Raw genomic sequence first — 15613 nt, 5'->3', positions numbered from 1 at the left:
TGCCTTGTTAAGGTAAAACTTTAAACATCTCTTGACATCCAAGTAATGTAATGTTCTTTCTGCTACATTTTTTGGATCGGGAAAGGATATCTTTAAGACTATCTGTCCACTTAAATATAAGTTTGATGGTACCTTTAGAATGAATTGTGGGTTCTTTTTGCAGAATCGCTTCTGAACTCCTAGAAAGGGTTCTTGAATGGTGAAGACTTCTATTTCACCTACTCGCCTTGCTGATGTCAGTGCCAGTAGGAGCCCCTTTCCAAAAAAGTAATTTAATGTCCACTTTGTGTACAGGCTCAAATGGGTTCTTCATTAATTGTGAGAGTACTGTATTGAGTTGCCAGAGCGTAGGAGGACGTTTTACTTGCGGGTAAACCGTATACAGCCCTTTCAGAATTTCTGCCGGACCACAGTGATGGTGATGGTGATGTTGATAATCTTCTGAAGTGACATCTGGCCGCTAAGTGTACGTGTACCTTAATGGAGGCATGACCGAGACCGGACTGTGCCAGATGTAACAACTGAGGAAGAATTTCCTCCAGTGTAGATGAGAGTGCAAGCTTGACCGTTGGCATCCAATGTAAAACTGCTTCCATTTAAGACTGTCTTGTTCATAGTATCTGCTCCAGGCAGAATATCTCTGCATTCTCCTGGGATGTCCAAATGTGCAAACCCATTGAATTCAGGAGCCAAGCTGAAAAGTACACAGACATTGGGTCCAGATGAAGTACTTGGCCTTGATTCATCGTCAGCAGACCTGGAAGTGGTTGCAGTTAGATGTGCTGTGTCTTCGATAGGAGAAGTAGCTCTGTGAACCAATGTTGCCTTGGCCATCTCAGAGCTATAGGGTCAATCCTGAAGGTATCCGCCCTTCATCTTTCTGAGAATCCTTGTGAGGAGAGGAGTCGGAGGAAAAGCGTAGGCAAAGAATTCTGACCATGCGACAACAGAGCATCCCCCAGCTTGCGTGGAATCAGTAATTACAATTTTGGGATGTTGTGAACAGGACTAGATTTGGCGTGCCCCATTGATGAAAAATGTCCTCTTGGACTTCCTGATTGATCTCCCATTCGTGGCTGTTTTTGTTTTTATTCTGCTTGGCATGTCTGCTTTGACATTTTTGCTTCCCAGTTACATGTTCCACTTTGAGGTTTATCTGGTGACTGATTGACCACTCCCATATCCTCTACGCCTCTTGGGACAGTGCAAGGGATCTTGTACCCCCTTGCTTGTTGATATATCGTGCATGGTTGTGGTGTTGTCTGTGCGAAGGAGCACTGCATACCTTAGTATTCTCTGCAGAAAAACTTGTAAAGCTTTGAATTCCAGAAGGTTGATATGTAGAAGTAACTGAGATGGTGCCCATTCGCTGCTGACTTGCAAAACTTGGAGATAAGCTCCCAGCCCTCAAGGGACGCATCTGTTTGATTACCAACTGGGAAACTTGCTGTATGAAGGTTAGGCCGGTGGAGAGATTTGACTCAAAATCACATAGTGTGCCATATCTATTCCTGCAGGGACTGGAACTATATAGTCGACAAAACATTGCGTATGGTTCCATTGTCTGCCCAGTACTTCTTGCAACTGCTGCATTTTGGAGGCGGCAGAACGGTACCAAAGGAATGCGTGAGGTCATCATCCCTATCAGGGATTTGAATAGGCAAAATGAGTGACCTTTTTTCCTTACACTAAACGGGCAAAGTGGATCAATCTTGTTCTTCTTTCTGGTGTTGTATATGCCTTGTTCTGCACTTTATCCATTGTAGGTCCCAAAGAACATATATCCTTTTGGACAGCGAAGGGCTGATTTTTGTGGGTTCAATGTAAGACCTAGTTTATTGAAAAGACGTAAGCATGCCTCTGTTGACCTCTGTGCAGACTGGTGGTAAGGTGCCTTGACCAACCAATCTTCGAGTTTTGGAAATACTTGGTGTTATTCCTGTCTTAGGAATGCAGTTACTGGAGCCAGGTACTTTTGTGAAAATGCGGTGGGGGGGGGGGGGGGTCTATTTAGAAGATTTCAGGCCGAATGTGAACACTTTGAACTGATAATGGCTGCCGGCTACTATGAAACGTAAACATTTTCGATGGCGTTGATGGATTGGAACATGGAAATAAGCATCTTGGAGCTCTAATGTTGTCATATAATCTCTCTGGTTTAGAAGATGTCTTGAATTTTGACCACGAGAAATGCCTGTTTCCTGAGATATTTTTTCAATTTTCTCAAATCCAAAATGGGTCTCTATTCTCCTGACTGCTTCTCGACCAAGAAATGGGATTAGAAACCTCTTCCTTTCTGGTTTCCAGGGACTTGTTATATGGCCCCATTGCTGAGAATGGTCTATACTTATACCTTAGAAGATGCAGATGTTTTGATGGGGACTTCTGGAGTGGAGTAGGGGTAGATTTTGAATGAATTCCAGTGTGTGACCAAATTTAATTGGAGCCAACATCCACTGATCTATTTCCTTCCATTCAGAGAGGTGATTGGATTTCTTTTTTGTCTCCGAAGCATGCAAAAGGAGATGGAGCTGTAGCTGGTGCCTGTAGTTCGTCACTGTTGCCTTCCTGTGTCTTTGCCCTGTAAACCCAGTTTTCGTCTCTGGTTTTGCCTTGTGTAGGCTGCTTTAGGAGGTTGGTGCTGCTGGTATTGTACTTTTTATCCAGACGGGGCAACACTGCCGTCACTGTTGCCGGATAGGGGCCTCTCGCTTCCATGGACAATGTTCCATGAGGCCCTGTGAATATCAGTTGACCAGTGAGGTTGTGCTTTGGTGAGCCTATCCCTGCACCTGGAACGCGGGCTGCCATCAGGTTGTTGCATTGGCTCCCGATACAGCAACAAATGGAATTTAAAGCCTTATGCCTGGTTCACAAGACATTATATGGCGGAGGGGCAGCTGACGTTCGTACATTTTTCTCCTGGTATACTCCCACGAGAAACCTTAGATCCACAAACACGGGTCGTATCTGTAGCTCTAAAATTTGTAGAGCCTGATGGGGAGGCAGGAGTCTATCACACTGTCCAGCCAGGTTATAGAACCAACTGCCTATTACCATGAGACTTCAACCAAACAGTTAACTGATTAGGAAACCGCTAAAAACCTGGTTGTTCATCGCGATCTAGAAGGTCTGGTATAGCTGTATGCAGTCCCTCTATTTTATCACTTCCCAGCGCCAAGACGCCTCGGCATTCAAGCGCTTTATAAACTCTATCCTATCCTCCATCAGTCGTCCTACGTCTGGGCGGTCAGCGAACATCTGCCTTGGAGCTGTCCAGATCTGTTGTCTGAGTTAAATGCAGCCCGTCATGCTAAGGTGTTGATAAGCGTCGCTGCGGGGTTGCAGGCTCAGGAAAACACTATATTGGGCTGCTCCCCAATTAGACTGCTGAGCAGACATTTGATGTCACCTAAAGTTAACTTTATACCCAAGGTGTTATTTTCAAAGCATGAGATCCATATTCCTGTCCCGTCCATCAATGGGGGCAGTTTATTCCTGAACCCTTCTTTGTCCTATCATGTACCTGAGCACGTAGATGGTTCCTTCTGCACCATTCTGCAGTAGCGGATATTGCTTGACTTGGGGCACCTCTGTTGGTTTCTCTCTGATGTAGTGCTCCCATAGTCTCAGGCACTCCTGCATGTATGGGTAGTTCCATTTCAGATCTTCCTCTCCATGCTGAATGCAGTCCTCTGCAATGCCTGTGTCTTTGGGTTCAAAGGATCCCTCCTCTGGCCAAAACTATCATTCTGGTGGCACTTTCTTTCAGTTCACCAGATGATAAAAAAGCCATGGGAAGGCCTTGCCATGGCAAGGCCTTGCCCTCTTATCTAAATAGTATCTTTCTTGGGGTTGGAATGCCTGACCAGCATGTTCGGTTTGGAGTGACTGATGTCCTCGCTCTCCTCATGCATGCGTGAAGGTGCCATGCTCCTCCTTCTCTTGTGCCGACAGAGGGGGGGGGCCTTTCTCCTGACTCATCCATGAGCTCATCTCTATATGGGGCCTGAGGCTTAACTCCTGTTCCCTCCGGGGGAGTTGTTTCCCCTACTTGCTGGGCTTCCCAGGCGCGAGCTTTCTCTCTCTCCATCCTTAACTCTTGTCTTTACTCTAACTCCCACCTGGGTTGCCTCCTTCTCTCAGTGCTTCCTGCTGTTCTTCTAGGCAATGTCTTGGCCTCAACCTCACTCCCTGACACTTCCTCCATGCCAAATAGCATGTCTGTGTCAAGTGTAGCCCGTGGCTCCCCATTCAGAGTCGGACTTTGTGGGACTGGCGCTCCTTTCTTCCCATCCATTGGTAGAATCACCTTCCAGGAGGGCCCCAAACCTCCCTCTGACCTTAAGGCGCCCGGTGTGGGGTTGAGCAGAAAGTGCTCCATGTCTGACTTGGACCTGATGGGTCAAGGGTCGAACCCAGACGGAGCTTGGCACTGGACTGTGCCAGGGCAGACTGCATCCAGGCTGGTGGAACCTGTGATCCTCTTCCCGACTGGTGGCTTGCTGCCCTGAGAGGTCCAGCAGCCTCCTCAACTGGTGGATTGGTGTAACCCGGTGCAGCGGTGACTGGGATGGCCAGTGGGGGAGCTGCAGGTGCCAAACTTACGGGCTCGGGGATAGGCTTGTTGGCTGAAGCCACCTCGGAGATGACCCACAGTTCTGGTGGCACCTCCAGCTAGACCTTCTTATGTATTGTATTGTATACCTGGTCTGTATGTGATTCTTTGTATGCTCTACGATATTGGTGTCGAACGTTTCCCCCTCAGACCAGGGAAATGCGTGAGCTTTGGTATGGACGTGCCACCCACGGAAGTGTTTCTCTAGTTTCCTAGCCTGTGTGGGGTACCTCACTTGCATATTGTTAGTGGAGTATCCATAATGGATCAGGGAACTTGTTTTAAGGATTTTGCAAATTTGGATTGTTTTGAGATTCTTTAAATAACTACAAATTCACTCTAATTTCGAGGAACAGTGTATACGGGGGGGGGGGGTACCAAAAAAATGGAATTGTTACGAACTCTGTAAAACTCAATGCATTAGAAAAAGGGCTTTTAACACTAAACAAGAGACAAATGCAGTGAAATAGTAACAACCTGAAACAGAATGCAATTGTTAGTTCAGAGCAGTGTGAGTTGATTTGTAGTAGTAAACTAGCAAACGTCAAATTCTGATCTGGAAAAAAAAATGGTTATTTCATAAAGCATAGACTTACTAACATGACATAACATTTAAACTTGCAGCATATTGCAAAATATAACAGCAATACAACATCAGCAAATGCATAAAATGGATAATCTAGAGGAGACTGAGAAAAAAAGGTTGAAAGAAAAATTATTACTTTATCCCAAAAACCTTAGCCGCCCCCTGAACCTCCCCCCCCCCACCCCCCCCCCCCCCCCTCCTAGCATCTGCAGCCCTAGTACAGGGGCTTCTCGATGTAAAACGCAGAGCTAAGTGAGCCTGAATGTCTGTCACTGTCGGCTCAGTGGACAAAGGGAGCAGTATTTTGTGTGGGTAAAGAAATAGCCTGACAACTATTGCCCCTCCGTGGCCAGACACAAGCTACACCTTATCTTGCCATGTGACTGTGGCTTCCAAACAGATCTCTGCCCCGTGAAATTAGCAGAACTTCTAATCAATTATGATGTCTGGTCACTGATTTTGTTTGCGCAGATGAATCCGCCCTGGCAGGGGTCCTTGTCCTTCGGCAGCAGTCGGCTCGATAAACCAATCTCTCCTATCTGGCTCGTCAAAATGTTGCTTGGCAGTGAATTTACCTTAAAGATAAGAGGCGTTTGGCAAGACGGGACCAAGTTGGTTTAATTAAACGCAGCGGCCGGCATAGTTTCTACAGAATGAGTCCGAGGAAAGTCTCTCGGTATACAGAGTTTGGCTGACATTATATACATCTCGTGAGGTACAATTAAGTAATTTCTGCATTCCTGAAAAGCATCTTCGTCATAAATAGTTTGGGCATCTGATAAGGACACAGATTTCTATCGAACTCTGGGAGAGCTAGTGTGGGCCAGTGTGTATGCATCCAGATGTTAGTCATCGGGCGCGCGTGATCACTACGTGTGGCGTGCATGTCGTGTTCTGATTGGCTGAGTGTTCCTATCTACACGTGGTATCTAGCTTTGTGGTATTTTGGGGGATTGTGAGCCTTTTGCCAAATGTGTGTTATTGGGGCCAGTTTCCTCAGACCGGTTTGTGATGCAACGATCTATCAGGGGGATCGATCAGGGTTTTCCCTGGGTACGTGTTTATCTTTGGGCTAAGTGAGACCTCACTTGTGTCCTGCCATTTGATAGGCATGGTGCGGCTCGCAGGACCTGCCTGATCACGTATCTGACTCTGGGTTGATGGGTAGGTCTCCTTGGGTAAACCCGACAGCAATGATAAGAGTTCATTGGAACTCCTGAAAATAATATGGCAATCATTGGTATCATATGTATCGACATTCTCAACTTTGTGCGTACAGTTGTCATAGTGTACATTGACTTTACTGATATTTACAGTTATGCTTGCCTAGGTCATAGCATACATCAACATTGTTTCTGTTGGTAACAACATTGTAATTCATGCATGGATTATGTCATACATAGGCGTAGTTATTTCCAGTATCGACATTGTTGTGCGGGAATAGATTATGGCATAGAATGACATTTCGTTTAGGGGTATTGATATTGTAATGGAGGCATAGGGTATGGCATTGCATTTATTGGTACTGCCGTCATTGGGCCTGCACATATCATGGTATTCATTGACATATTTGCTCATTCTTACAAGATCACTGTGTGGATTAAAGTTGGGGATAAAAGATGTTTTGCGCAAATAAACACCTAGAGAGACAGCAGTTGAATTCGAAAGGAATACAGAGCGAGACAGTTTTGTTAGCTAGGAAGGCAAAATAATGTCGGGGGATTAATACAGAGGAGCATAACCGGAGTAATAGACAAGAGATGATAATTGGGAGGATGGAAGCTCAGTTTGTAATGACAGAGAGTCCTTATGCAGCTGTTGGCTGCACTGTGGGGCTGTAGAACTTTTAGATGACTGAATTGCGGCCAGGTTATGCTTCCTATTACATTATCAGTGATTGCTTATATAGTATATTCCTGATATGTCAGTCGTTAAATAAACGGACTTGCGAGCTACAGTACTGTGGTATTTGAGGTATGATTGCCTCACATGGATTTTCCCAAATCGTATACGAGAGAATATGAAGGAGTTTCCATACAGTTTTGATAAATTCATGTCTATTTCCGTTGTCTGTTACTTCTGTCTTGCTGTGGTATAAGCTGTCCCAGCAATGTTTTGAAAAATTCAGAGATGGAAAAAATAAACCTTAATTTCTGACATCAGTCTTTTTGTTTGCAGTCCTCCTTCACACCGCTACGGCGAACGGTTTCCAAATGGTGACCAGTGGCGGTCAAAGCAAAGCCATCACCGATTGGCAGGTGACCAGTGTGGAGGTGAGTTTGGCCTGTGGGTGGCGCTGCCGTGGCCTTTTAAACTGCAATGCTGGATAGTGCGCATTGTCCGCAGAGCCAGTAAAGTGTGCGCGTGATTGCTCTGGATAAGGGCTTGCACACACAGCTATGGGTTTTCTCTACCTGGCACTCTATAATACTTCATGGACCTCCATTCATTGGCCTGTTGGTGGTGTGCAATGACGCACTCCCAAGAAAGACCCATTTCCTGGCACGGTCTCTTGTCTTATGAATTCAAAGTATCACTTGCGTACCTCCTATTTATTCACTTTCCCACTTGGTCCTGAAATCCTGAACAAAGTAGTTGCTATTTCTGTGTACTTGTCACACAACATCCCCACTGACTTTTGTCTGAGAGCGTCTTGCCTGCTGCTGGACTTCCTTTACTCGCAGGCCACAACCTCCAGTATGTGCTGAAGACCTACGATCCACCTTCGCACCCCGCTCTATTCCACCAAAGGCAAGCCTTCATTGAGAAAAGCATAGTGTTATCACCGTATCCTCTTTACATCACCTAACTTGCATAAAACATCTCGTTGATGCTGTGTGTGTGTGTGAGATCCTCAATAAACCAATACATCGTGCTTCAAAACAGTCTGTAAAAGGACTTTCTTTAATGGGTTGCCTGTATTAACCCCTTCAGTGCCCATGACGAGCTGGACTCGTCATGGGCTGCGGTGGCGCTGTGCCCATGACGAGTCCAGCTAGTCATGAACTCCGCCCGCTAATGCAAAGCGCGGCACTGGGCGGGGAAAGGGGCGGGCATGCAAGGGGTTAACCAAGTCTTTGTTTATTAGGGTATTAAAATGGGTATGGGGAAGAAACTACACCGAGGGGTTTGCTAGGACACGACTAGTCAGAAAAATGAGTTGGGCTTATACGGTTCGGCTCAAAAACCTCCTTAATGCTTATAAGATGCCAGTGTCTGTCCTTCCTGTTGAGTACCTGTTGTTCTTGTTGTAGGGAAGACTAGCAGGCCTGGGTGCCGAGGACATCCCTACCATTGTGCTAGTTGCACATTATGACTCTTTTGGCGTAGCCCCGGTAAGTGACTTCTGCTTTTTGTTTCTAGAATAAATCTTGTCTTCCTGTGGAGGGCCTCCTTTCCGCACCACTTTGGACCCTATACTGCAAGAATCTTGGACTTCCTGGCTAACCTTCTCGTTCATGTCTTCCCATAGTGGCTCTCCTACGGGGCTGACTCGAACGGCAGTGGTGTCTCTATCCTCCTGGAGCTGGCGAGGCTCTTCTCTCGGCTCTACACATACAAAAGGACTCATGCAGGGTAAGAAAAAGACTTCTGAAATGCTAGTAGAATCAGGACGGAAAGATAAATGTGGATGCAGATGCTTTCCACTTCTCTCACAGTAAAATTCCAGCCTGTTCTTTTTAAATACACTTAGCACTTTTACCCTTAAAGATGGTTTCATTAACAGTTCTTCAGAGAGGCTTCCTTTCCATTGGCGCAGGACAAGTTGAAGCATCTATCCTGTATAACAGATCTGTTTTGGAATTTATCTAGTGACACTGTAATAAAGTCCTCATTTGGCGCTCCCTATGCCGGTCCTGGAAGTTAGCCTAATCTTTCCATTGTGGTCACTGGATGCTATACCAGGTTCTGAATGAGAGCTTCATGGACTGAAAGAAGAGCAGCTTTTCCAGCACTGATATGTAGGAGTTGGTGACTGACCCCTAACGCTGGGTGGTCATGCTTGAGCTAGAGTAAAACACTGAATCAATTAAGGATTTGTAAAGCACAGCAAATCACCCGTGAGAGTCTAAATGCGCTAATAGCGTTTGCTGCTTTCTTCGTTGTGAGCTGTTCATTTGAACAGCCACACCTTGAGCCCTTTCCTGAAAAGCTGGAGCGAGGGGGTAGTCCTGAGGTGCAGGGGAAGTGTGTTCCATGCTTTGGCTGCCAGGTTTGAAAAGTAGCATCCTCCAACGTTAATTCAGCAGATCCTTTCCCTGCAAGGAGAGGGAGGCAGATCATAGGTGTCTGGGTAGTTGGTGGATGGTCAAGCGTTTATGTAAGCTGGTCCTTCATTGTGCAGGGCTTTGTATGCCTTGGTCAACATCTTGAATTGGCATTTCTTCTGAAGCGGGAGCCAGTGTAACTTCTTGAGGTGGTGTGCGACGTGGGTTCGTCTGGGGAGGTCTAGAATGGGTCTGGCTGCTGAGTTTTGTATAGCATGTAGTTTCTTCAGGAGGCGTGTGGCAATTCCTACGTAGAGTTAATTCCCTCAGTCCATCCTCCTGGTGATGAGGGCATGCCTGATGGTCTTTTAGGTGTTGACTGGGAGCCACCGGAAGATCTTGCGGAGCATGTGATGGGTGTGGAAGCAGGCGGGGGAGTCTGCGATTATCTTCATGGAATGCTTGCTGTCCAAGAGGATGCCAAGGTTGCAGATGTGTTCTGTCGGGCGGAGGATGGGCTGAGTTGAGCACGCAACCAAGCATTGTTCCATGGAGAGGTGTTCTTCTCAAATATGAGGACTTCTGTCTTATCAGTGTTGAGTTTGAGACAGATGTCCTTCATCCAGTCGGCGACATTAATCATACAGCGGTGGAAGTTGGCTCTGGTGGTGGAGGGGTTTTCTGACCACAAGATGATGAGCGGAGTGCTGTTGGCATAGGAGATGACGTTGAGTCTGTGACATCTGATGATGCTGCCCAGGGGAGAGTCATGTACGTGTTGAAGAGGGAAGATCTTTGGGGGACTCGGCAGATGATCTTCTTGGGTTCCGATGTGAACGGTGGGAGACTAATTTTGGTGAGGTATGAGGAGATCCATTTGAGTGCGTTTACCTGGATTACGATGTGGTGGAGTCTGTAGATCAAGATGTGATGGGAGACGGTGTCAAAGGCCTCTGATAGGTTCAGGATAATGAGGGCTGTTGTTTCGCCGATGTCTAGTATGACCCCGATGTCGTCGGTGGCTGAGATCCGGCCTGTCTCAGTGCTGTAGTTGGTTCGAAATCCGTATTGAGAGGGGCCAGAAGGTTGCCGCATTCTAGGTGTTAAGTGAGTTGCTCTTTGATTGTCGTATCGATTACCTTTGCCAGAAAGGGAAGTGGGGAGATGGGTCGGTAGTTCTGGGGTTCTGCTTGGTTGGCGGAAGGTTTCTTCAGGAGGGGCCTCACTCACTTTGAGCTGCCACTGGTCCTAGTGATGATCCGTGGTAGAACCTTTGGGTGTGCTAGTGGATAGTGCTCTGCTGCTTCTAGGAGATTCAAGCAGCTATGCACACTCTAAAGTGATACATTCCTGTCTGATGTTCAGGGACCAAAAATTGCTATTGGTCACCTCTATGACAGTATCTAGTTATGGAACTCCGAATGAGGCATCTATATAAAGACATGTATTGATGGTTTCATTTTACAGTACTATTTTTTGCAGTCTCTCTTGGGTGAGGGATGGATGATGAAACCATACACCCAGAGGAATGCTAATGCATTCAAAAGTATGTTTGTACTTCTCGAGGCTTCTCCCTATTAGCCTAGCTCCAGGGAGCTCAACTCTGCTGCTCGTACAAGGCATGTGAAGTGCTGGAGTCATTCATAATTTGTGATGGATTTGAGCGCTTTCTCACCATAGCCATTCCTCAAAGTCTACTCACCCACTTGCAATTTTGAGTAAAATTTTATCAGGTCGAGCTATTTTTAAAACCTACTCGTCCCATCTGGCGAGTTAACTTAGGCTGGAAAGGAGCAGGTGTTCTGTTTATTCGGAAAGTGAATGAACAATAAAGATGCCGTTAAATCTTCTTTTGATCTTGACACATTTGATGTCTAAGTTAAGAGATCAAATGTTAGTTTCTTTTTAACTAATTGCTGTTGGAAAATGAGGTTTATTTTTCTCTCTTACTAGAGTTAGAGGTTTTTGTCAAGTGAGCTGTCTGAAGATCTCACTTATTTTTCTTCAACACAACAATTAAATAGCCTGTAAATTAATATTTCCAAATATTTAAAAATATTTCAGGAATTACAAAAGCACATTTTTCTGGTAAATGAGAAGCGCAATGCAAACAGTTAAATAGGAGCAAAACAAACCAGAACACTTTACTTGGTGATGAAAAAATTACACATATAAGCAGAAACTGTTTCCAAACATTGTTTGTACACTGTATCGTTTTATCAGGAAAGCTGCATGTCAGTGGGAATGTTTGTGGCCATTTCTATGTAAAATCTGCTGATTACAAATGAGTCTGCCACCACTTCATGCTCTACGTATGTAGTCATCAAAAGTGATAGTTTTTAAACATGATTTGAGAAACATTCCTGCCTTCGCCCTGATGAAAATGCTGTTCATGAACTACGAGGCAAGTCGGGGGTCACGTGTATCCTATATGTGGCTAGATTTGTATCACATATGGAAAGATAGTTTAGTCTAATAAATCAAACAAAATAGTTTTTTGTGCAGTAGACCTGCTGACCTTGCACACTTGAAGGTGCTCTTGTATGTGATAATGAAGAAAATGGCGACTCAATGAATTTAATTATTTGCCCATGATCACATCATTTGAAACCAGTTTATGGGTCAAGTGCATCACAATCGAGTCGAGTAGATTATTTAAGTCACTAGACTTGCAGGTCTAGTAAAATGTTTAGGATTTTTTTAGGCCTGCTAGCATTGAAGAAGGACCCTGTTTCTAAATCGCAGAAGCTGTTTAGTGCAAATACTAAACCGGATAAATGGGTGGGGAGAGGGTGGTGTAGAGGTACACCAGTTGGTGAGTGGCGCACAAGAAAGGAAAATTTAAAGACTATCAAGGGTTATACCAGTTAACGGTTTGACAATGACAAGTTACCAAGGAAGTAACTGCTTAATTTTGGGCAGTCTGCTGTGCACCCTGAAGTGGCTGGCTGGTCCTCTGTCAAATGCTGGAAATGTGAAGAGCAAGCAGGCTTGTAAAATGACTCTTCACTGTCAAACACGAGGTTTTGTCCAAAACCTGTCACCAGGCTTTTTGAGTCTAACATACCGGTAGGACACCCTACTGGATCGAGCTTGGGATTCTGACCAGTGCATCTGCTTAATTGATTCTGAGCAGCACCTTGGACTCTGGCTTCTTTACTGAATACTGCTCACTTATCTTCACCCCCTTCAACTTTGTGCAGGTACAACTTGCTGTTCTTTGCATCCGGGGGTGGAAAGTTTAACTATCAGGGGACGAAGAGGTGGCTGGAAGACAACCTGGATCACACAGGTGAGTGTCAGAATGATGTCCAAGTTGGAAGAGATTGGTTGCTTTGATTGACAGCTGTTCTAGATAGGAAGTAGGGTGTGCTCTGTGTAGAGTACTTTGTAGAGAAAGCTCAACTAGAACGGATGTGTACGAGTGCTCTGTAGAATACTACAGAGGGCCCTCTTCTGCTGAGTAGCGAGGACCCCAAGGTTTCTGTGGGGAGACAGTGGGCAGATTTTACAGCAAGAGATGATGGGGGCAAAAAGCACAAACGTATCAAAAGAGATGGAGGCAGAAGGCAAAGAAAATATGTTTCATTAATTGTATCGTTTTCAAGAGTGACAGTGTAGTTTCCTAGTTGTAGAAGGGTATCTACATTTAACCTGTTTTGAGGGCGCGTCAGTTGGACTGCATAGCTGGTATGTCTTGTGTTCCATCATCTGTAGGAATCAAGTGATCGCCATTTACACTGAATTACCCGATAGCGTTACCCCAGTCATCAAAGCACATATTTCATTCTTAATCACACTTTCTTTATTGAGAAAAGGTTATAATCTGGTGTATGTACACGGCAGGGGGTTGGGAAGCCAGCAATGCACCCCCTAAAAAGTGATGTTGGAGGTAATTTGAAAGCAGCGTTGGCCTTAGTGACTAAGTCACTGATCTGACACATTCATCAGGCTGTTCTTTCTGTTCAGATTCCAGCCTCCTACAAGACAATGTGGCGTTTGTACTGTGCTTAGACACCCTAGGCCAAGGGAACACCCTTCACCTGCATGTCTCGAAGCCTCCCAAAGAAGGAACACTGCAGCATACCTTCCTAAAGGAGTTAGAAATGGTAAGAACTGGTAATGTGAGCTACGCATGTTTGTGGGTTACAGGTGGAATAGGACCAGGTAGTACTGGTTAACCAAAGGATTTTGGGGGAGATAGTTGAGGTGGGGTTGAAACCGAAAAATGCTGGCAATTCTCTACTGGGCACTAAAGGAAATCGTTTGGCGGTTGGGGGGGGGCTGCTGTTGTGTTGAAATTCAGGGCCACATTAGACTTTCGAAACAGTCTTGAACTACCTACATATACGAAGCAAGGTTTCAGGCTACATCCTAATGATCAGAGCTTGGGTACCCTTTTCAGGTGGTGGCAAACCAGTTCCCAGAGGTGACGTTCTCCATGGTTCATAAGAAAATAAACCTTGCAGAGGACCTGCTTGCATGGGAGCACGAGCGCTTTGCCATCCGCCGCTTGCCAGCCTTTACCATGTCTCATCTGAAGAGTCCCAAGGAAGGTCTCCGTAACAGCATAATGGATGACAGGTTGGTGATGAGCACTGGCGAGTCCTAGCCAAATCTGTGAGTAGTTTAGTGTCTCTGCATGGAATGGACAAATCTTTGCGTAATTTATGTTATCTGCGTAGAATAATTGAATTGGTTGTTAACTTTGTTTACATTATGGTGCTGGTATCGAACACCATCTGCATCTGCATATCTGGTACTTCCATTGTAGTCTTTATCCAATTGATGCAGTAATCTGTTGTCATTCTCCTTGTTTACATGCTTTAAGTAGTTCCAGATGGTAAGTCAGTGCATCAGGGAAAAGATGTTGCACCTGGTTATGTTATGTTAATCGCACTTGTAGAGCGCACGGTTACCTTGCGGTATCCTGGCGCTAAGCACTGGTTGCTAGGGAACAAAGGGAAGTGTACTACTGGGTGAAAAGCCATGTCTTCAGCCCCTTTCTAAAGGAGAGGAGATCCGGGGCATTCCTGAGATGAAAAGGAAGCTCGTTCCATGCCCTAGAGGCACAATTAATGAAGCTCCTGCCTCCCCAGTTAACTCTTTTAAATGGGGGACCTTGAACTTGATTTAGCTCCGGTGGAGCGTAATATTCTTCCAGGGACATACCATTTGAATTTACGCCTAAGGAAGTCAGGTCCTGCTCCATTAATAGCCTTAAAGATGGTGCACAGTGCCTTAAAGCGTACTCTTTGTTTCTCCGGGAGCCAGTGAAGTTGCCTCAGCTCTTCTTTTACGGAGACAAATTTAGGAGTTCCTGACCGCAATCTAGCACCTGGTGGTGGTACAGGGCCCTGAGGGATCGTAATCTCTCACAAAGTATTAGGTAGCCCCTGTTCATAAATGGACTTCCTTGGGCATATTGTATGCCGTTGGGTACCTTCTGTAATATTGTAAGCACTTGTTTTTGAGTGGAAAATTATCCACAAGAAAGACTCTAGGTTCTTTCACTCCCGGTCAAGCTTGTGACAGAAGTAGGGGGCTGCGACATAGTACATAAGTCTGCAAATAAACCCTTATGTTTACACATGTAACTTTAATCCCCTGAAACAAAGTTCTTGATTGCTTGGAGTGATGGCTGTGGAATACTTGAGACGAAGGGCATACCAAAGGAAACCAGTCCATCCATGGGCAAGGCAATGATTTGCATCCTCAAATGTTTGGCGAGTCTCATAAGACTAGAGCCACAGAGAGGGTATTCTCACAGAGCCAAAAAGGACACAAGCCATCAGTATTCCAAGATTCCACCCACTGAAACCCTGCGAGTGTATAGTGTACTGTATACAGCTTTAAAATGGTACTTAGGGGGGGCCGTGGCTTGGAGCGTCAAGATGGCGGTCGCACTCTGAGTGCTCCGGACCCCTTGGTCATCCGCTCCTTCATCCACAGCCATCGGCAGTTGCATTTATGCCCTAAAGATAATCACCGACCTGCTACTGCGGTGCCGTCAGTCTAGAGTGCTTGATACCTCCGGATCTCTCATCTGCCGCCGGCTAGAGCCTTCTCACGCTGAGGCCTTCACTCAGGCCTGCTGGCCGGATGCACTATCCTTCCTGCTCTCAGCGATCACGTTGGAGGCTTACGACGGGCCGTGACCCACCCGCCAGCACTGGAGATTGCCTGGGCGCCTGAAACCTG

General features: G+C 45.8%; 1 protein-coding gene across 2 annotated transcripts in view; it reads left to right on the top strand.

Moving 5' to 3' along the window:
* NCLN (nicalin) overlaps positions 1–15613 on the top strand; it is a 70426-nt gene that overhangs the window by 9398 nt on the left and 45415 nt on the right. For both annotated transcript variants that reach the window (XM_085638973.1, XM_085638972.1), the window contains exons 4-9: positions 7383–7477; positions 8459–8539; positions 8677–8780; positions 12616–12704; positions 13382–13521; positions 13818–13996. In XM_085638973.1, coding sequence (XP_085495099.1) covers positions 7383–7477; positions 8459–8539; positions 8677–8780; positions 12616–12704; positions 13382–13521; positions 13818–13996 — 688 coding nt within the window. The remainder of the gene's footprint in view (positions 1–7382; positions 7478–8458; positions 8540–8676; positions 8781–12615; positions 12705–13381; positions 13522–13817; positions 13997–15613) is intronic.

This window comes from Triturus cristatus, chromosome 12, assembly GCF_964204655.1.
Source record: "Triturus cristatus chromosome 12, aTriCri1.1, whole genome shotgun sequence".
NCBI lineage: Eukaryota > Metazoa > Chordata > Amphibia > Caudata > Salamandridae > Triturus > Triturus cristatus.
Note: the sequence above shows the minus strand (reverse complement) of the source record. Positions and strands in the feature narration are given on the sequence as shown.